Genomic DNA, 22,380 nt, shown 5'->3' with positions numbered 1-22,380 from the left:
ATGCATCGGTATAAAGAGAAAGTTGGGGTTAGCGCCGAGTCTCGACCTTCTGACAGACGCAAACAAATATATCTCCACTGCAACTGTCATCCGGCTCGCGACATGTGATTACGTTTTATTTGCAGTTTGGTTACATGTGGACGATGGAGTTCGTGCATGATTATTGGGAATTGACGTCTGTGATAATGACACAGGGACGACAAATTTAAAACTGGCTCGGATTTCATATTCTGACCAAAGCACACAGATGTTATTTGGCTTTTTTGGCATGTGAGATATGTCTACAATAGAAGTGACTCAAAGCTCTGCACCTTTTGACTTTTCATTTCAAAACCTGCCTTTTTAATCTTGAATGTACATTAATGCACAGGCTGGATTGGAAACAGAAGTATCTCACGTGCAGCATGTTGACTTTCTATTTCCAGCTCCGTGCAGACAAATATACACAGTCAGTGGAAACCATGATGGTGGGGATGCGTATATACAGCACTGGAGGATGGTCAAATTCCCTCTGGTCATCAGGGTGACCACGAGTGGTTTCCATGTAAAACACCACTGTCTGATCAGTGAATATACAGTATGTCCCCGAGTGTCCTCCACAATCCAATTTATAGCTTTAGCTGTCTACAGTGTCTCTCGGAAAAAAAAGCTCAGACGTGCCGCCCTGAAAAAGTGCAACGCGTGCTCTTTTGCCTTTTTGAAACCAGTTATTTACACTATGTATTTTCTTTTTTCTAATTAGGGAACCTGTCTGGTCCCGGGTCCATGAATTGAACCGTTGATGGGAGTTTGCTTAGATGACACGGTCTAATCTAGATAAATCATCAGGTGAGAAGCAGACACTTAACCGGCTTGAGATTAATGTGATTCTCGGGAGTGCAGAGGAACTCATAATGTGCCAGAGCAGGCAACAGACTGGTTGATCGTGCAGCCCACGTGCATCAGCTGGCCGTGCAGGTCACAGGCAAAGTGGGGCTCGGCGAGGACTCGCTGACAGACCTTACACGTCTGCTCCTTGTCCAGTCTGAACATTGCTTTTGAGGCCTGCATCTGCAGAGGGGTCAAAGGTCAGGAGGGTTCAGAAAAACAAGAATAAACACAATGTTTGCAGCAGTAAAAACAAATGTAGATTATGTTATTTAACTCACCCAAGTGACCTTGTGCCGCATGAGCTCCACCCGGGCCAGCGCCTTTTGCAGCTTCACTACACGACTCTGGTGGAGCGTTGCCCTCACGGATCCCACTAAGAACTGGGAGACGAGCTGAACAGACCAGGAGTCGGGCAGGAGCTGGACGACCTCCTCCGCTGCAAAGGCCCGAGGGTTGTCGTTCAGCAGATCCACCGCAGTGCCGGTGGGATCCTCGGAGCTCAGGTAGATTTGGAGCAGGGTGAGCAGCAGGGCCTGTCTGAAGGGAGCGTCATGGCCCTGGGCAGCCCGGCAGCAGTAGGCCTCTGCAGCCTGGGGGTCTCGCTCCTGGTGAACGAGCACCTGCAGAGCCCGGGAGTGTTCCCCGCTCCTGCCGAGGAGAATGGCTGTCTCTACGTGCAGGGTCGTTGACTTGACTCTCTCTGCAATGAGGAACAAAAACAAGACTCCTGCTTTAATTTGCGGGAGATTCTCCAATGATTTGTGTTCCCATAACACGTCCACACACCGTATACAGTGGAGACGTCGTAGAATTTGGATTCCCATAACAGATGTTGCAGCTTCCCCCTGGTTGACCTCAAATCTGCTTCCTCTTCCTCTCGCAGCGTCTGAGCAACATATGCCAAGGCCAGACGGCTGTGATGTCTTTCCTCCTGAGGGCAGATCACAACTGATGGTTATCATAGATGAAAGAGTCGAGGTGTTCGACCAGGCGGCTGCTGCTGTACCCACCTCGCTGCTCAAATCATGGATCAGGAACTCAAGATACAAAACCGACGCCAGCGGATATTTCTCCAAGAGGACGAGGACGTCCTGTGTCTCCAGTCGATCATCTGGAGGGCGGTTGGTGAAAATCTGCACACCTTTCTTTTTTCAAATAAAGAAAAACTGTTATTGGATGATTTGATGACCCATAATTGCCCCCTAATTACTTAATATGATGGAGTGGGTGGTGTTTTGCGGTGTTTTTCCAACTGGCTGTATTGTGCAACTCTGCCCTCTGCAGTCGGCTTGTGAGCATTAACCTCTTGAAATCTGACCTTTTCTCAAGCCCCTGCTCGAAAATTACATACACAAAAATAATAGTATATTTCTGCAACTACAGGGTCAATATGACTATTCCTGGTCTCTATATAAAGGTTACACTTGTGAGACTTCTTCAGAGGAGGATATGTTACTATGTCACAGTAAATGAAGATGATGACATAAATGAAAGATTTCATGATTACCAAAAAATACTATTTTAGAATGTATAAATGATAAATAGGCACCTCTTGGTTTTTTTGCAGAGTCCAGTCTGCAAACTTCCTCACGATATCTCTGTCGTCCAGCTGACTGAGAGTCCGTACTATGTGTCCGTACACGTCTGAGCAAGAGTCGTCTTGGTGGGCGCCCTCTGCAATATTTACCCAAGTCTGACAGAATAAAACAAGATAAAACACACAGCGTTTCAACATGGAGTTAATAGAGAAGTGTGGAGTTTAAGGGGGAAATCACCTTTATTGCATCAGTTTGCCTCCCTTGACTTTGATAGAGGGAACCTAACGCAAAATATCTGCAAATAGAAGGAGATGGCCCATCATAAATCATAAAAAGTAATAAAATAATATCACAAATGCTGAATTATTCAAGAAAACGTATTCATATCTGTGCACTGAGCGAAATCTATAGTATGATCACAGCTCATCTATGTAATAACATGTTTATCCTCACCTGTTGTTTTTCTCCAGAGCAGGAACACAGTGATCCAGCTTGCACTCGTTAGGAGAAGTGACAAGCTGCTGCAGGTTCCCAGTGTCTCCCAGTACCACGTACAGCCTCAGGAGGGCGCAGTCCACCTCCGCACTGCACGCTGAGTCTCGCTCAGTCCCCCTGACAGCTTGGAGAAAATCTGCCAGGAAGTGCAGGTAGTGATGGAACATGTTTGTGTCCTCTCGCCAGAGCACCTGGAGAGCCCTGCCCTTCTGGGTTCCCTGATCAAACTGGGACTGGAAGTCGTTGCTGAGACACGACCTCATGTCTGGGTAGAGGAGGATGAGTTCTCTGGGGTCCAGCTCGCCTGCACTGTTCAAGGATGAATGAACGTGGATTTGATTTAAGACAAACTCACAACAATCTGTGATTTACTTTGCACAGTTTGAATATGGAGGGGCGTGTTTAGTCGGTGGGCTTTACTCTCACATGAATAGTTCTCTGGCCTCGGAAAAGCCCTCCTGGTAAAAATGAACAAATCCAGCCAGGCAAGTGATGGCCTTCTGCAGCTCCTGTCAGTGGAGAGAGACTCGGTTAGAAACAGCTGAACGTGACATGGCAGCCTCTTCAATCTGCTGACATGTGAGCTGAAATCATTGAGGCAGACGACTGTGTGACTCTCCTTCAATCTCAAGGGCACTTAAGGACATTGAGACAGAATAAAAGCTGACTCATTATTATCAGTGGGCTATGAAATTATGAATTCAGAGAAGTACTGTAATAAAGCCAGGAGGTTAACATGCTAATCAGCAAATGTTAGCATGCTAAAATGCTAAGCTGGTGAACCCAGACTGTATAAAAAGATGGACGACATGACTGCTCCTCAAAAGTGAAGCCAGAGCGTCTCTGTCTCCCCCTGATGGCTGCTTGCAGTATAGGTCACATATCCCACCTCCCCTATGTAAGTGTACGGGACATGGACCAACTAAGAAGTCAATAAAAGTCAAGCTGATATTTGTTCAAGCGCTAAGGGATCAGGGAATTTTTATATATAAAAAAATATATATAAACTCTGCAAATAAGCAGTTTAAGTACTCAGACTGCTTTTCCTTTTTTTGTATCAATGTATGTTTCTACTATAAGAACTAGGCAATCATGTTGTATGCATATTATCTACAGTGATACCATTATTTTTCTAATTTCATATTCATATTTTATTCCTTTTTAATAATTATGTAGTAGTAAATAGTTTAATATGGTAAAACAGCTGCTGAAGAAGTCAAGCGGTCTCTCCAAAGTATTATTTTACATGATTAAATTAAAGAAAGAAGAAATACATGCATCTGTTACTAAATGATCCCCTAAAATGTTGTTGTGTATCCTATGAGGAAACAAAACCCACATTTGTTAGAGACATCCTTTTCAGAGCAGAGACACGTTTCGAGTCTTACTGCACATCTACAGATCACATCTCACCTTGTATGAGTCGAGTGGCCGACGGCTCTGAACCCCGTCCAGCAGCAGTAAAGCCTCCTCGACCCTCTCGTGTCCTACGAGTGCCTGGATCTGCTCCTCGAACGGCACCAGACTCAGGCTGAAAATCTCTCTCTCTGTGAACACCAACACGCCATCTGAGGGGAGATTTGTAATGTGTAGGAACTGTAGGTGCAAACTGGGACAAACGTATGGCTTCATCATTCTAAAACAAACCCACAGATGGACAGGTTTTCCATGTGCCAGGATGAGGTGAGTTATAAGTATCGCCTTGTTTACCTGATGTGGAGAGCAGACCCTTCCCTCCATGGAGGCTCACACTCTGCTTGCACCGCTGATCCAACATGCTGTAGACAGATAGCAGTTGGGGCTGCAGGGTGAGGATGTAAGGGAAACACACTGTGGCTGCCAGCACCTCCTGAGGCCACTGCAGGGGAGGGCGCTGGCAAATCCCCGTCTTCATCACGAACATGCCTGGGGGACGAGGGTGAGGAAATGATGTCTTGGCAAAACAAATATCCCCTGGCTGTATGAATATATGTTGGACTCATATGAGCTGATTAACTTTGAAATGGAGGCATGTAATGACACATGGTGACGTCTGTGCTCGACAGCCTGTAGACTAAATGTACCATAAAGATTTCTGGCAGCGCTTACCCAAAGATTCAGGCCCATTCAGGAGGAATTCCCCTCGTCCCACCGAGGTAACAATGACGCGCTGCCTGTTGTGCTTGTGAGGAAAGAGCTCCTCTCTGCTCCCGGTCTCCACGTCGCAGAGGAGGTACCTGTCGCAGGTGCCTACACACAGACTGGTGCCATCTACTGCCAAGGCCACGGGATCCTGTTGTAGAGGCACCTCCTTGAGAACCTCCCAGCTGTCCACTCCCACCACGTGGATGCGGATCACTCTCCTGCGGCTGGAGGAGGTCACCATCTGCACGCATCCTACCCGAGCTGCCAGCAATGAGTCGCACACCTCAAACAGAGACACGTGCTGGATCTTCTTCAAGGCAGGGACCGGCTCCAGGGAGAACATGTTGAGGGCCGTGACGCCGCGGTCCCACAGGACAAGCAAGTGGTTGAAAAGAGGGACCGCTCTCAGCTGGACGACTGGGTTGCTGGAGCCCAGTTTTCTGGCTCTACCTTCTCTGGTTTTGCTCTGACCAGGACTCAGGTCTGCGTCTGTGCTGTTTTGTAGGATGAGGTGCTGCACTGTTGCATTTTTACTCCCAATATACAGATTCCGATCGAAGCACTCGAGGCACTGGATCCCCAGTTTGTCCTTTTCTTTCGGAGCTTCGTGTTTTTCATAGATCTGTGTTTTTGTGAATGCTTTAAAAGCCATTGCAGACACGTAGTAAACCTTTGACTTTGGTGGTGCAACTAATCTCGACAGTTCCTCAAGTAACAATAACAAGTAACATTTCGCTGAAATATCAAAAACCACAGCTCTTCTTCAGTGATATAAGATAAGATGTCCCTACCTCTCCGCTGTCCCCCCTGCCTCTTTGAATCCTCCACAACTTAATGAAGTGTAAAGTAGTTTCACCTCCCCCATTTGACTACATCCTGCCGGGAAGTCAGTGTCAGCATTTTCTGCTCATCCTGCCATGTGAGGGCACTTACACAACTCTCCCCAGCCGCCTCGCCGAGAAAGCCAACTTTCACAAGAGTCAAAACACAAGGTGCGGCGAAGACGGCGGGTATTTCGAGGTGCCCGCGGTGGAGGTCACTTGAGATCCTTGGCTCGGGCGCGGACCAAAGTGGTGGCTCTGGTCAGCGGGAAAAAGAAGAAAGTCAAAAAAGATCTGCTGATCAAACCATGTAGGGGCGACCTCGTAGTGTGTTTACAATGTGCACGAGCTGGGTGTGATGAGGTCAAGAGGCCACAGCAACACAGCAGAGGTTTGTTTCATTGCAGTGATTGTGTAACAGAACCATAAAAGATGTGGATTTTTAAACCAACCAGTTCTATTTGTTGTTCTGAACTTTTGCCTCTGAGGAATTGTATATACAGTAAGTGAATGCAAACAAGAAATAAGGATGAACAACAGCAGGCAATAACATGGCATCCCTCTCAGCATGTAGTACATAGAAAGGTCTTTATTGTATTAACCTTTTGTATTTTTTAAGTATTTCACATATGAGAAGCACTTATCATGCATATTTTTACATATTTTTATCCCCATGCAGTCATAGTATGAATAAGTAAATCTAGAAGCAAAGTCAGAAAATATCCAGCAGATGGTTTGTTTTCATAAACAAGTGGCGTGCTGAATATTTGTTTCCTAAGTGAGATTTATTTGAAGGGTGTAACTATGGCAAGGGAAGAACAGAGTAAATTTAAGGGAAGTTTTACACTAAAATGCGAGTCCAGGATTACATTTTTTTTTTACATCTTCTTTTCTCCTTTAACCCACTTAACTGATTTCCACCACACTTGACTGATAGATGGGGTCTGGGACGACTGCACTGGTGCAGCTGGGTATAAGGGGCGAATCCAGGAGTGTTTTGTTTCTTTACCTTCTGTGTTATAACAGATGAATAATTTAGCTTATCAGACTATTTAATTTGTATGGCTCTGCATAAGCAACAGCCAGTAGCCTGAGGTAGTGTAGTTCTCATTTTGTCAAAATGACTTGATTTATACATTTAACCGTCGAAAAACTAATATTTTGTTTACTGTTAAACAAGATTTTAAAGAGTATCACATCTCGAGGTTTCTTATTACCTGAAAAGTAATTAGTTAATTAATATTGTGTCAATTGTTCAATTGGTCAACATCAGCTCTAATATTTTTTTAACAGCATTTCATCCTTTTCACAATGGCACATATGGCGTCCTGACCTAAGAGCTACACGTTTATTTATTCGAAAATGTATCTGTGTGTGTGTGTGTGTGTTTGTGTGTGTGTGTGTATGTGTGTGTGGGCAGTGTGAGCGAACTCATGTTCATTTATAACACCAAGCGTTTGACATTCAGGATTTGTTTATGCATCAGACACGCTGAGAAGAAAATTATTCATGAGTCTACAGTATCTGTATCGGAGAATCAGGCCCTGCTGCTATTCGGATTAAGCAGCGACCCCCGGGGGAAAGATCACTTCTCCCTGCCGCAGTCGGTGCACATGATGTTGTCACGCTTGGTGAGGAAGCCGCGTCCCACCAGCGACATGGAGCACTGTGTGCAGGTGAAACACTCGCTGTGCCACTGGCGCTCCTCGAAGGAGATGTACTTGGCGCCTGCCAGACCTGCACACAGAAAACACGTGAAAATGGTAAATGGATTGTATTTACAGTATATAGCCCTTTTCCTGGTCTTGTTGATGACAAACACTGTAGATTACCACTCAATGTGCTTTATAATTTTGCCATCCTGCCACACTCAGGACGTGGAATGCCAGGGACTGGGATTAAACCGTTGACCCTCAGGTTCATGGACGACCTGCTCCACCTCCTGAGCCACAGCCGCCCATATGTCCATGCATTTACATGATATACGGGTCAACCTTGTTTATTTGACAGCTCCTGCACAAATGCAGATAAGGGCAGTGCATGTGAGCAGCGTGAGCGGTGTGTGAGTGAATGAAAACATGGGCACAGCCAGGGACTCACTGGTGATGGGCTTGGTGCAGCCCACACACTTCTTTGCATACAGGTTGCTGAAGCATTCGAGGCAGTAGGGGAAGTTCTCCCGGGAGGTGAAGCGCTGGCCCGACAGCTGCTTTCTGCAGCCAATGCATAGGAAGCAGTCGCGGTGCCACGGCTTGTCCTGGTACGTCACTCCACCTGTTGTGATGGACTGAAACATGCACACAAACACACAATCCATGACGTTTTTTCTCACTAGTTGTTACACATGCAGTAACAGTCATTACTGTTAAAACGCCTGAGTCAGGAGGATGGCCTGCAGCAGTCAATACACATGGAAGACTCAGCTGTCACCCTACCTTCTTGCAGGCACAGCACTGGTAGGCAAACTGCTTCTCGAAGCAGGGCACGCAGAAGTAGCCAGTGTCTTTGGGGATGAAGGACTTGGTTCCTATTGGCTGCTGGCAGCGGTGGCACAGGAAGCAGGTCTCATGCCAGCTGTTCCCCTTGTATTCCATTTTGCGGGAACCTGGCACATGGGACGAGAGCAGCTTAGTCAGCATATGGTTCCTCCATGACAGAAAAGCAGTGCGGCTCAAAATAGTCCTGCTTGATCTGTGGGGAGGGGACGATGCAGTCTTGATAATCTTGGAAAGAATTTTTGCATTGTCCTCTGGTGTTTTATATACTTTTAACTTTCTATTTTCATATCACCGAACATATAACAATATATATGACATAACTGCTGTGTAATTTTTGTAAGCCTGTTATTTTTTCTGAAGAAACAATCACCACAAAGTCCATTTAGCGGCTGTGAGCTTTCCGTTGTATCACATGATACCAGAAGCCTTTTTCATTGGTTATGATACTGAAGATGATTTCTTCTCATCCGTGTTTGTTTCAGTTGAGATTGAAAGTTTGTTCCTTGGTTTAAAAAAAGCCTCCATTCCTTTAACGGAGTTATTCCTTTCACTGTGAGAGATACTAGTAGTAGAAGCAAATCTTTCCAATTCTTAAATATGAAAGTAGCAGAAGGATCAGTTACTCCTCTCTCCAAACATTCCCAAGTTCAAGAATGAACTTTAAATCTTTCACTGCATTTTTCCATTTTTGTTGTTGTTGTTATGATTGATTACAAACATGACAGTGTATGATATTGTACCTGGCATGACGGTTTTCTTGCAGGTGGTACACTTGGAGGAATAGTCATTGGCATGGCACTCTGTGCAGAGCAATAAATCTTCTTTGGCGGCAAAGGCCTTCTCCACCAGAGAGCGGCTGCACTTGGCGCACTTGAAGCACTGCTCGTGCCAGTGGCGATCCTTATAGGACAGGTCCTGTGGATATTCAACAGATTCGTTATTGCACTTGGGGTTATTCTGCAAAGTTAGATATTTATTTAGTACATGAATAGTCAGAAATAAATACTTTCTTAGTTTACACCCTGGTTACATCAAAGTCGTGGCTCTATGAACGATGGAAGTGCTTGCTTACCTTGCAGTTGCAGCCAATCGGCAAAGAGCATCCCTCACAGCAGTTGGCGAACAGGCTCTCATAGCACTTAGTGCAGTACTGCATGTCCTCTTTCATTATGTACTTCTTCCCCAGCAGGGAGTCCTTGCAGTAATGGCAGTCGAAACGCTCGCTGGTGGACATCGTCGTCTGCTTTTCTTAGCTGAAGGTCAAAGAGAGCAGCGGCAGGAAGATTGGACAATAAAGTAAAGTGGGAAGAGATTGAAAAAGCTCCTTTAATAGTCCAGGCAATCTCTTACCCCACTCCCCAGGCAAGCAAAGACACCAAGCAATTTCTCTTCCCCTTCGTTTGCGAGAATCGGAGAAAAAAAAGCAGTGTTGTGTCGACCTCGGCTGATATGGAGCGAGGATGAGGCTGTAGAGCTGGGGGCTGCGGAGAGAGAGAGTGGACCAGGCACCGGGATGAAAAGCGGTGAGGCAGGATTAGGGGTCTCCACTGTGGGGGATCGTCTATAAATACTGGCCCTCTTATTAGCGGTAATCTCTGGGGAGAATTGACATGCTCCTCTGCATCATTCTGGACCTTTTAAGGGCGCTGATGGTGCACATATCACCGAGCCTCGACCTGATCCAATCATTGCTGCTTTATCACTTTGAAAGCAACAAGAAATGCAGTTTGATTACTAGCAGATAGATTCCTGTAGGAAAACACGACAAGGTATATACGCAGCTGATACAACACGTCAGGCAAAGATGAGATATGTGCTTCAGGATAATTTTCCTTTCCTCAGTTTGGATTTTGGTGCCACAGCAGAGATATAGTCGGCCATTTGGATGCGTTGACATGTCCGGACACACTTGTGGCCTTTGTCAGTGCCTGCTACACTCACAGGCAGTTGCAGATGGCTTATGAGAGGTAGGCGCCAGCAGCTTTGTGGTTGCCAGGTACTGAGCTATATTGCCAGGACCCCTCAGTGGCTATTGAGAGTGCTTTGGCAGCACTTCAGATGGAGGGAAGCTGCAGGCCTGTGGATGTTCAACTCGTCCACGGTGAAATGAAGGAGGAGGAGCAGGAATGACAGATTAATAGAGACCATCTTGTTGATAGCGATACTCGTGTAACTCCATCAAATTCTCTTTGTGTGAAGCAGTGGAAGAAGAGATCTCTCAGGCCATGGGGATGTGTGTATTCAATGTTTGTGTGAGTGTTGGACTAAATAAGCTTATTAGGTTTCAGCTGTCAAAAACGCATCTAAAATAAATCAAATTGTCACTTTTCCACTTGGATATTAATCAAAATTCTTCTGCTTCTTTGACGGACACCTGGCTAATTACATTTTGATTCTTGGAACATGTACCCATATCGTTTTTCCAAAAGGATCAGGGTGGGGGCGGACATCTTCATAAAAATAGCCTGGGAAGACCACCAGCCCAGCCCACCGGCCTAATCCCTTGTATACACACACAGGAAGGTCAGTGACAGGGATGAGGTTGGGAGGAATGCAACTCTCTCTGGATGAACTCTGTCTTCACTCCGAATTCGATCCGCTGCCACTCCTCGTACAGAGAAAAAATAAAAAACAACTCCGACAACAAATAATAAGCTGCAGTCCGTTTTTGGACTCGACAGATGATGTTCAAACACGGTTCTGCGGCGCGTGTAGGTGGTGTCTACAAACCTCTGAGGAACAACTAAAGGCTATGTTATTTTTGACCCACACGATACTTGTTATATAAGCCTTTCAGCAAAAACTAATCTCGGGAGCGGGACAGGTTTTTGGTCTAATGCCGTGCCATCCTTCAAGGTTCTTCTAATTTCCAAGCGGGAGGATCCTGGGGAAGACCTGAAGTTATCTTTCTCTCCGGATTAACTTGCCGATGTACTGCGCCCTGGCTCCCTGCTGGTGTCCAGATCAGCAGCCGCACGTCACAGAAAACAATGCAGACCTTAAATAAACCCCAGACCCAACTGTAGGACGAATATAGTCATCTCCTCTCGAACAGTGTCTAATCTTTGTTGTGTGGCTGCGCAGTCTGCCATCATGTGACAACAAGCCGAGGTGACCCATATTCACCGGAATACAAAAACTCATCTTTTAGATTGAGTTGGCATAATATCAACATCATCATGTGGGGAAAAAAATTGCATCTGAACAAAGCAGATTAGTGTACATTCTGTACATTCGGATTTAATCCGCACTCATGCATGCGTGTTTGTATCTTTATTTAATATAGCTGCTATGATCTGATGGATAGCAGGTGCTGCTCTTTGTCTCGTGGATTATTAACTTGTACACCAGACAGTGCCAACGCTGCAGAGCAAAAGAGCTCGCTGATCTTGCATTTTCCTTTTTGCCCGCTTAATCCTCCGATGTCAACTAGTGAGCAGCTGCCGGCAGATTTCCAATGCGGCCTGTCCAGCCCTAATAAAAAGGCCTTTACTTGACCCGGACTCAGGTGTCCTCTTATCTTAATGTATTCAGGCTTTACAATAAGGTGTCAGGGGCTGTTTCCCCCCCCCCCACATTAATCGAATGATCTCACAGAAGAAGAGAAGCATTTCCTTTGGTGGCTCCTCTGAGGTGGTGACTTGTTGCAGACTGGTCAACACGACACAGTTGAGTTTCCCTGGAGCACAAAAGCCTCTCTGCACCGGAGTTGACAACTGGGTTGGCATGGTGATGACAGCATAAGTGGGATCCATTAGGTTGAGGCGAGGGGCGGCTCTAGTGGTTAATGAGTGGACTCACACAGACCGGGCCCTTTGAGAAGGCCTCTGCTTGTCTGCAGTGAACGGGCAGAGCTCGCTTTCAACATGGCGTTTTCCAACTGAACAGGATAGCCACACAGGGGGCTGCCGGGGATGAAGAGATGCAATCTACCATCTCGGAAAACCGTACACCCCTCCAGGGAGGCCGTGTGAGGGCCCTGGGTAATGCCATCACTGTGCCTGCCCCTCCTCCCCCGGCTCTCACCAACGTGAGTCATGGTGTGTGTGGGTGACAAGACCTGTCGCACAGCCAGACATATGATCTCCACCGCTGAGGAGAAAAGAAAAAGTTGGCCACTCCTCGGAATGCACAACCCATTAAAATGTTCCGCCTCTTCCATCCCATTCCTCCTCCGAGTCCGGTTGATTTAATGGTGTTTGTGTAGGTGAAGGTTTTTGGTGCCAGCAGCAGCGAGTGAGGGCACACAACACACTAAATGAAACCTTACACCTAGAGTTTGTAAGACGTGTTGGAGCAGAAAATAATGATCAATTATTTAAAGCCAGGAAAACACAAAAGCAAATAACAGAATGGTTAATCTACATTTGAGTAAAGCAATCTTTAGTAAACCTCATAGAACTTCAGAGGACAGAAAGAAACAACAACGACCAGGTGTCATCGCTTCTGTTGAAACACTCTACATCACCACTGCACCTCAAATAAACAGGCTTGAGTTCACTGAAAACTCTCCAGAGACCTAGATGATTCAAAACATTCATCACTATGCAGGTGAAACCAACCCGGTGTTCATTTTCTTATTGGTCAAATAGGATTGAAAATGTGAATTAAAAATTTCAGAAAAGGTAATTGGTCAAATGTTTGCTGCTAGAAATCTGTTATATATGTCACATAGAAATCATATTTTGGTCCCATGGGAGCAGCAGAAACAAGCTGCGAACGCAACATTGACGTTTTACATTTTTAAGTTGCTATATGACAAACTGGATTGCAAAGGATTCGTTATTTACACGTTCAGAAGTTACAAAGCAAGTCCGATGTTCAAGTAAAGATAGTGCTGTTGACGCTAGCTGCCTATCGTACATGAATAGTACAGTTAGAAGATTGTTCTTGTGTATAATAACAGTACAATCTTCTAATGTAATAGTTGATTAAAAATAGCCTGGCATCATTAGAGTACTAATTCCAGCAGGCGTTAACATCAACCAACAACCAATCAGAGCAACAAACCATGTGACTTGGGGCAGAAATGTGAACCCAAACCATTGTTTATTCTTCTTATATAGAATCTAGCTCTTTGGATACTATCTCCAGAGCAGATTCAACAGACCTGCCCACATCAGTACCAGCCTATCCTGGTTGTTAGCGGCAATGCTTCAGCTGTGTTCCTATTGAACGCTACAGATCATCATATCAAACATCAAGGACCCATTATGGACCAGTGGTTGTGACTGATCTGACCAGTTTCAGGACATGATGTGAAATTGGTCTGAATGGGAGGGCGACCAGACCCGGCTTGTTAATTGGTCTGGTTTAGGCAAGAAAGTCAATAAGTGCGTTTCCCTGAGGAACAAGAGATGCAATCTGAACGGTAATGTCCTGTAATGTGTTTAAAACATGTCAATGCAACATCCAGAGCTGAAAACCTCAGTGGCCCTGTCTCGATTCCGCCCCCCCCCCCCCCCACCTGAACTTTTACATTAATCCCCAACTGACATCAGTGGATTATTTGTGCCACTGATCCAGGCAACACGCATTTGTCAGACACTTTGACCTGCGGAGTTGAGTGGAGGCCGTTGACAAAGGAGTGTCATCTTCGCTGCATGGCGCAAGAGATGACTTCAAATATCAGAGTGCTCGCGGGCGTATGGGGTATCTAACAACAGATAGAGGATCGAGGCGTAACCACCACAACACACTCTCTTTGCTCTCATCAATCACTTATCAAGGGGCTTTTGGATTGCTATTTATACCTCTGTCTGCATTACATGGGACTGTAGAACAGCACGGGCATCAACTGTGGAAATCCCATTGAGATGCATGACCACTGTGTTAGGTGGCACCATGTAAACAATGTCGAACCCAACGCACTCAGAACTCTATACATTTGAGATTAAAGAAATTAGAAATACAATTCGGAAGATGTGCTTAGCTCTGTATTGTCTCTACCACCGTCCCATTCGTAAGGCAAGTATATCACTTTAGCCAGTAGCTTGTTAGCTACTAGCAGCTAGCTCGCTTAGTATGACGGTAAAACAGAATCCACTTAACGGCACCTCCCCAACTGACTCTAGCTTGTAAAATATGTTAAACCGCCTGTAAAATAGTTAAATTGATGTTTCCACACTTTGGTTTTTGCACAGTTGAACAAACAACAAATGAGATGAAGGCCAGCGCTTTGCCCCTGCTGTAGTGGTATGGTCGCCATCTGTCCAGTTTTAAGTTGGACAGTCCAGTTTTTAAATATATCCGTCTCTTTGTTGTCCTTTTGAGATTATCCCTCTTTATACTTTATCCAATGCTATATTATAGATATATAAATAGGCCTGAATATTAGTCGGGGATGATGTGAATAAAGAGGGGGGGATTTTACATTCGCAAAAAGACTTCTGGTCTAGCAAGTCGCTGGATGAAAGGAAACGGCCAAATAAATATCTATAGCTAAAGGGCACTGAAGGGAATCAAATTAGCCATGTAGCTTGACGTCCGGTACACCAGACACAGACCCGGTCCACCTGGAGCAGAGGCAGACCATACAAAAGACCTATTTAATTCCTGAGAGTGGATTCGTCTCTAAAAGCAGAAATGACGACTTCTGTCTTTATTGCATTTATGTAGCTGCGATGTGGATGTTAGCAGCAGAGGCCCGATCAACTCTCGTTGCTTCATCCGTGTTTGCTCATTTATCCATATCTTTATTTTCTTTGACACTATCAGAAGACATCTACAGTTCAAACACAACATTTGGCAAAATACATTAATTTGGCAAAAAAAGAAAACCTTACTGATTGACTCACTGACATTTTCAGTGAACTGGCAAAAAAAATAAATGGAGCATCTTCATGTTCAATCACACAAGAAGATTTCATCTCACTTGGTTATACAGTGTTTTTTATAACTCCAGCAAAATCATGGGCAGGTCAGACAGTATCCAGAGACGTCCTGATTCACTCTCTGGTGAGGGGACACACTCACAGACTCAGACACGGGGACAGACAAGGTTGCGGCTCCTCGTGTTTGTTTTTGAGCAAAGAAAAAAAAAAAGAGAGAAAGGAAGAGAGGCTGAAAAAGACGGACAACACGCAGAAAGGGAAAAACTTGTTGTTTCTTAAAGTCGCCGACCTCATTGGACGAGGAACCTTATTCCGATGATTAGACTGTACAGTATGAAGCCCACGGGCGCCAGGTTCATAGTGAATCTGTGGGACAGGCAGAGGTCTTGCATGACAGGTTTTTGGATCTCACAATAGCTCCATCTAAAAGACAGCCACCAGCACAGTGACTCACACAGCTCCACATGAATGACAGTGCTATATCTCTGCTGCATTTGAGCGGGACTCCTTTTCAATTAGGTCACACCAACAGGATTACTGCCTATAAAAACTTCTCCAGTGTAAAATTACCTCCCCAGACGAACTCGTCCACCTTACAACACTGACGCCATTGTCTCTGATGCAGGTTATTATTTTCAAGTCTCTCTCTCTCTCTCTCTCTCTCCTTTCACGTTGATTCACAGTCTCTTGAAGCACCAGCTTAACTTACAAAGGAACAGTGAAATCACATCCACCACCTGACGACACTTGCATGTTATAAAGAGATTTAAACATTAAAAATATATACAACACCACCGTTTTTCCTTCCCCCCCCATGAATGCAGACACTGCGGGCGCTCCCTCCGTCTGGTTCACACATACAGGAATGATCTGTGTTAGTGGGCTGGATCGATCCAGTCTACAACAAGGTTTTATATACAGGTTTTCGTGATGGCATTCAGAGCCATGTTCTATAAGAAAAATAATTGGATTCATCAATATTTACATCAATGGTCCCTTTTGACAGTGTGAAGACGTATCAAAATGATAATAGACCTGACACGCTGGAGTACTCTGACCAAGAAGCCACGGGCTTATCTTGCATAAAATGTTGCCATGGTTTTGCACAGTACCATCTTGTCAATAGCTGCAGAACGCTGTTTGACACACATTGATTGTGGTGTAATATCTACAGATGCTGAGCTGTCTGTTAGTAGTGTGATCTCGAGGGGTGTAGTGCTGTAAACAGGAGTGTAAAAAAAAACAAAAAACTGTCAACTCCCCGAACAGCACTGGTGCAATGATTCCAAAACACAAACGTGGAGGATCTCGCTGCAAGCACATTCCTCCCAACATGTGGGCAGACCTCACCTCGTCTGAGCTGGTCTCATTCACACTCGCTTTAACCATAGGCTGCAGGAAACAGTTTCAAAAAAATCCGTGTGGATAATTGAGATGAAATTGTCGATGGCAGAACAGAAGCAGGAGCGTAACAATTCCGTTGTGTGTTAACTTTGTGCTATTTCTGTCCGTCACGTGGTTAGAAATCACTTTTCAAGATCAAATCAGTAGGCAACATAATGAGCAGTGTGGGAGTTTCACATCGCGGCACAATGGCTCGGCACTGTGCCACCGCCATCCACATGGGATCCCGCCGCACTGTGACACATCACAAGTGACAATGAGCGATTCGCAACACGATTAAAATAGTAACCTCCCTCTCACCGAGCGGAGTCACATCGGCTGTCAGAGAGACGAGCCGGGGCGATGATCACCGTATGCCTTCAACGACCACAGAGCACGATGAAGATCTGTCTCACTGCTCTAGGGTCAGATCGGCAACCGCGAGATCAACTGTGCAAATGCAAACTTTGAAAAATATGGAGAAAAGAATCACAGCTACATAATTTCCAATATACACATTATGTACATGACACTTTTTTTTCACATTTGAGTCCAGTAAACACTGCATAGGTGACTGCATCACTAGCACGGATGAAATTGTTTCTTTTTTTGAATCGTTTAATGCCTCACTTGAATAAACATCACATAAATAAATGCGCTTTTTCTGTCAAGTCTACTTCTGCAGCCAACACTATTGCAAGGTCCGCTGTGTGCCACTTCATGAGAAGGTGAGTTTTAAAGAAAGAGAAAAAACAGCAAGCTTGCATTCAGAACATCATCTGTCGTTCACGCGCACATGCATTAATAACTCAGAGTAAACAAAGAAAAATTGAGAATAGCAGCAAATGTGGTCATGTTAAGTGAAACATGGGTTAACGCAACAATAAAAATGTAGTGCATTTGTAATTTCCATAAAAAATAAATACAAATAACAATGGATTAAAGAAAAAAAGGCAAAGTAAGGCTTAGCAAAATTGGCTCGCAAATTAAAAAAAACAAGATGGACGTCTCACTGAACCACTAGAAAAACATCAGTCAGGATCTCTCCACAGAACAGCCAACATGAACCTTCATATCAACCGAAGGACGAAAATCTTAAAGCACTGCCTTCAACAACAAAACAAGCCCTTCATAGCCCTTCACAGCACTATCCACCCCAGTACCACTTGTCGAGGTTATTGAATGCCTTGTACTCCTTGTGCCTGCGCAGGTAATCACAAGCCAGGCATGTGTGCTCTGCCCAGAAATAGGCCTTCTTTACTTTAAAGTGCCGCCGCCACTCAAAGTACCTGACGTACATTTCTTCATTTTTGTCCAGGAGCAGCAGGTAGTCCGCCAGCTCCTTGGGTGAGGGGAAGTCATCCACGTGGATGAAGGCATCTCCCTGGATAAAGTTCTCGTAGTTCGTCCGGGGCGGGCCGAGAACCACCGGCACTGTTCCCACCGAGAGCGGGTTGTACAGTTTCTCTGTGATGTAGTCCTTGTGGATGGAGTTCTCAAAAGACAGGTAGAACTTACAGCTGGCCATGGTGGGGAAGTAGTCCTGGTCGGCGATGTATTCCCCGAAGGCTTGTCCGTAGGCGTGAACCTCGATGTGTTTGTACAGCTCGTTGTAGTACTTCACCCGCACGTGGTCCTGGTTCCAGTTGCTCACAATCCAGCAGATCAGCTTGTTTTTGCTGGGTGGCACAAAGTCCTCCTCGCCCTCCGCTGCTACGATGGACCCATAAGGCACTTCAATGTCAGCATCCTGACGGTAATTGAGAGTCAGATTGAAGAGGTTCTCGATCCCGGGCAGCTGGGACGAGTGTGACGGCGACTCCAGGTTCATCCACACCCACTTCTGGAAGGACGGTCGCTGGAACGGCGGCAGGTTGGAGAGGTCGGTGCAGATGTCCCGGTGATGGATGATGACGCCATCTGACTTGTTGTAGAAGTTTCTGTCGGCCGTGATGAAACAGCCCTCGATGTTGAAGAGAGAGCTGCAGACGCTCAGGTCATAGGTCTGTCCGAAGGGCCAGAGCCATATCAATACGGTGGTCACGTTTTTGTCGCTCTTGGTGGAGAAGAGGCTCTTAACGTGGTCCGTGGATGCTGTTGACTCGACGGGACCTGACAGCCAGCTGGTGGACGGTTTAAAATACATCAAAAACAGAGTGACAAAGCATCCCAGTATGAACGTGCCGAGCAGAAGGGGTCGTAGGATTCTGTGAAAAGGTGCAGATGGCATACTCTGTCCTGAAAAGGGCGAAAAACAGGCAGAGAAAAGTCATGATCAACAGGAATCAACACCGGAACTATCACATCCTCATGTAATGTCTATTCCACTGGAACATTGACTGTGAATGTCTCAATTAAACCCAGCATCCGCCTCTTCTTGCAATAGCCTACAAGTACACACCCTCTGCTATGGGATCAATAAAATGTGTGACCTCCTCGGGCACAATTTTAACACAAACCTTTTGGATTTGACTGAATGCTGAAATCCGAGCGGGAGTGGGCGTCGTGGGGGTCGGAGGGAGCAGCTCCTACATCGGGTCGACGGCGGGATCAATCTTCGTTGTGAATCAGCGCTCATAGAAAAAGAGCTGCAGGTCACGGCTAAGAGAGGCCTCCTGCGCTGGAAAATAATGATCCTTAATGATCTAATGAGGAGCGTTTGATCTTGAATGCACGGGTCCTCTCAGCGATGCCTCCTTTACATGAGCAGAGGGAGAGAATCAGAGAGAATTGGTTAGGGTCTACAGGAGAGAGGGGGGGGAGAGAAGACACAAAGCATCACCAAGAAAACACAAAGCATGCATGTGTTGCAGGTTTATGTGCTGTCGGCGAGCAGGGGAAGGCTTCATCTCCACAAACAACTCAACGGATGAGCTGGTAAATAAAACAAAAACACTACGGTTATTGCTAAATTTCCGGCTAATAATGGTTGTTGTTTCAAACATTGCCAGTTAAGCTTGGGGTGCAGGCTTCCAACTGTTATTAGCTTTTGGCACACACCTTGTGTACTGTAAGAGAATGCTGCCATCTTAAGGCAGAGCAGAGTAGAAAGGCCTCCCCTGACTCTACAGCTCTCTGGGGCTCTACACACCTGCACGCTGCATAAAGAGGCCATACGGGCAGGAATAAACCTTCAGGGAGAATTTTGCTTATCTCATGCGTCACTGAACCATAATAACACCAGTAATTGCAGCTCAAACGCTGATAATCTCCACATTATGTGTCCGGAGCGCCACGAGGGGATTTTGATATCGAGGCATCGCCGCCGTCGGCAGCATCATGTGTGTGACTTAGTTGCAGCGATGTGCACCACGAACTCTGGGCCAGATGAGTGCAACTCCTTTTAAAGGCTTACGGTATCAATACATTTTCATGTAGGCAAATCCTCTTACATTGCTGAACCATGCTTTCTGCAGCCGTGATAAGCTCTTTGCTTTACCGAGGACGCAGCCCGGCGGTGCACATGTGGCTATACCTTTGTGTGTCAGTGCTACGGAGAGATCAAAATCAAGGGGCCTATCAAATATGCAGTGTGTGGTGGTAAAGTTATAGTGTCTCCATGTTGATGGTGCTGAGGTCAGAGTATTTGATATGGGAGGGTTACACGGCTCACAACACTTGTTATTTTCCTCCCTCCCTCCCTTCCATCCATCTTATGAGCCCGGAGTGGGGCACGTGCTCTGCCCGGGCGCTCATTCACATTTTAAAGAGCATAGCTGAGTTTTGTTGTGTATTTTTTTTTTTTTTTTTGTCAAATGTATTGTGATGTATTTGGGACACAGGGGGAGGGAGAGGGAGAGAGAGAGAGAGAGAGAGAGAGAGAGCATTGCATGGGTGAGTAGTCTGCAGCAGGGTTTGAAATGTCTGGAGCCAGGCAGGAAGCACAGATATGTTTTTGTGGGGAAAGCATCAGTCACAGTGAAGCACCAAATTCAAGATGTGATTTCAGTAACAGGTATAAAAGGATACGGATGAAAAAAGCTTGACCCCTGCACTCCCCAAAAAAATTATCACATATTGGCCATTTACTTTGATTTATGTGTGTTCTGTCAGGAAGGCCACAGCACTGAAAAGGGGACACTCCATCCCAGGTGAGAATGAATTTCCACCCTGTGAGCACTGAAGGTCATTTTAGAACGTGATGCCATATAGAGGAGGAAAATGGTTGTCAAGTGCACTGAAGTTGATGAGGATATTCACATTTTTGGCGCACCAGAAACGTGCAGCGGTAAGAATTAAACCCATGGAGGATGATGCTGGAAAGCAAAAGCCTCAAATATGCAGAGGAGTCCAATCTGAATCATGTGTATTCCCTCAATATGAAGTGTGCATGTGCGCTATGGTTATAGGGAGGCTCAGAAAAACAAGCTTCACGGTGATACAGTGGAAAAAAGCACCGATGATTCATAATTAGCTGGCCGGGAATTGTCGTCAAAAGAGCAGGTACCGCTGCTGCTGCTGCCGCTTCAGCCACGGGGGGAGAGATAGAGGAGAAAAACAGCAATTTCACTCACCATCTTGACAAGCGCGAGTCAAAACAGACCTTTCCTCTCATTTCCTCCAGAGGACCGGACCCTCCTCGAAGGCAGTGCGACGGAGGATGCGTGGATGCGGCTGCAGGGGAGAAATCCTGCCCGTGCGCGGTGTCGTGTTCGCAGGGATGGATCCGGAAGAGCCCGCATCCATCGTCTCGATCCTCGATGATACCTATGCACGGTCGGCTGCAATGTGCGCGCGGTCTTCTGCACGCCGACGCGCACACAATGACGGCTGCACACACACACACACACACACACGCACAGAAATGAGCAGGGAGGAGAGGACGGGTGCTTCGGAGGCTACGCCAGCAGCCTGCACGCCGGAGTCATGGCTCGGTGTGTGAGGACGCCATGTATGCCCAGGCATGTGATGCGATGTGGAATAATTCCCTGCTGCCTGCCCATGCGCTACCTTCCTCTGTTTACCGTCAATGCAGCTGCAGGTTGTGGCGGAGACTCCGTGCACGCGTATGTGTGTGCGCGTGTGATGCTGAGATTAGTGCATGTTACACTTTAACCATCAGTTTATGGTTCAGATGAGAAAAGACGGGAGAGTCGTGCGTGTGTGTGTGCGTGTGTGTGCAGGGATCAGCAGGTTTCCCCCCTCACAAAGACTGATGTACCAAAACAACACAAATATGGGGATGTAGAGTGTTTGTGTTTGTTTGTTTGCGCGTGTGTGTGTGTGTGTGTGTGTGTGTGTGTAATTAACAGAAGCTGATTGGCTGCATATCCTGTAACAAACAGAACACTAATGTCTCTGTGAAGAAGGTGGCTGAAAACATGGTGTGTAAATCGGTGTCACCAGGTTTGGACATTTAAAAGCCTTTGGTTTTGGTGTAATTTTATCTAAATGTTACTCATCAATTGTTAAAAAAAACAAATTTTCAACGATTCAGAAGGTTTGAAACCGTCAAATTAAATACAAGCCAAATTCGAATTCCAAAATTTGAGGGTTTCGAAAAATGTCACATTACACATCCGAGATAGCGGGGATATAGATTCTGGCTGGAATCTTTGATAACCAACAATCAGCCAATCAAATTGCGCTCCAGCGGTCATGTGGTGCTGATGCTTGAATGTACAGCCCCCTCAAATCTTAAAAACATCAACATCCACGTCTTAATAACAACTAAAGAAAACATTTAAAGAGGCACTTTAGAGCGTCCAGGAAGCATAGAGGGACCACGCCGCTCCACTTCCTCCCACAGTCCAGAAATGAAGCCAGATTATCTGGGCACGCTGCCATCTTGGGAATCTGGAGTCCGCTCAGCAGCACT

The 22,380-nt window shown here is 45.9% G+C and overlaps 3 protein-coding genes across 3 annotated transcripts; all 3 read right to left on the bottom strand.

Annotated features, from left to right (window-relative positions):
• Positions 1-272: 272 nt before the first annotated feature.
• Positions 273-5,885, bottom strand: si:ch211-266g18.9 (transforming growth factor-beta receptor-associated protein 1). The gene is made up of 11 exons (XM_053435418.1): positions 4,992-5,885; positions 4,614-4,808; positions 4,317-4,471; positions 3,330-3,412; positions 2,862-3,212; positions 2,646-2,703; positions 2,420-2,563; positions 1,881-2,015; positions 1,657-1,801; positions 1,149-1,570; positions 273-1,050 (listed from the first exon to the last, which is right to left on the bottom strand). Exons 1-11 carry the CDS (start codon positions 5,677-5,679, stop codon positions 889-891), a joined length of 2,538 nt encoding a protein of 845 aa, XP_053291393.1. The 5' UTR covers positions 5,680-5,885; the 3' UTR covers positions 273-888.
• Positions 5,886-7,433: 1,548 nt separating this feature from the next.
• On the bottom strand, positions 7,434-9,586 carry fhl5 (four and a half LIM domains 5). Its single transcript, XM_053434629.1, has 5 exons — positions 9,419-9,586; positions 9,087-9,261; positions 8,284-8,453; positions 7,949-8,135; positions 7,434-7,585 (listed from the first exon to the last, which is right to left on the bottom strand). Exons 1-5 carry the CDS (start codon positions 9,578-9,580, stop codon positions 7,434-7,436), a joined length of 846 nt encoding a protein of 281 aa, XP_053290604.1. The 5' UTR covers positions 9,581-9,586.
• Positions 9,587-17,709: 8,123 nt separating this feature from the next.
• fut9a (fucosyltransferase 9a) lies at positions 17,710-18,798 on the bottom strand. Its single transcript, XM_053434868.1, has one exon. The coding sequence runs from the start codon at positions 18,790-18,792 to the stop codon at positions 17,710-17,712; it is 1,083 nt and encodes a 360-aa protein (XP_053290843.1). The 5' UTR covers positions 18,793-18,798.
• Between the last annotated feature and the right edge of the window lie 3,582 nt (positions 18,799-22,380).

This window comes from Pleuronectes platessa, chromosome 11 (genome assembly GCF_947347685.1).
Source record: "Pleuronectes platessa chromosome 11, fPlePla1.1, whole genome shotgun sequence".
Taxonomy (NCBI): domain Eukaryota; kingdom Metazoa; phylum Chordata; class Actinopteri; order Pleuronectiformes; family Pleuronectidae; genus Pleuronectes; species Pleuronectes platessa.
The sequence above is the reverse complement of the archived record's forward strand: the minus strand, read 5'-3'. Positions and strand labels throughout refer to the sequence as shown.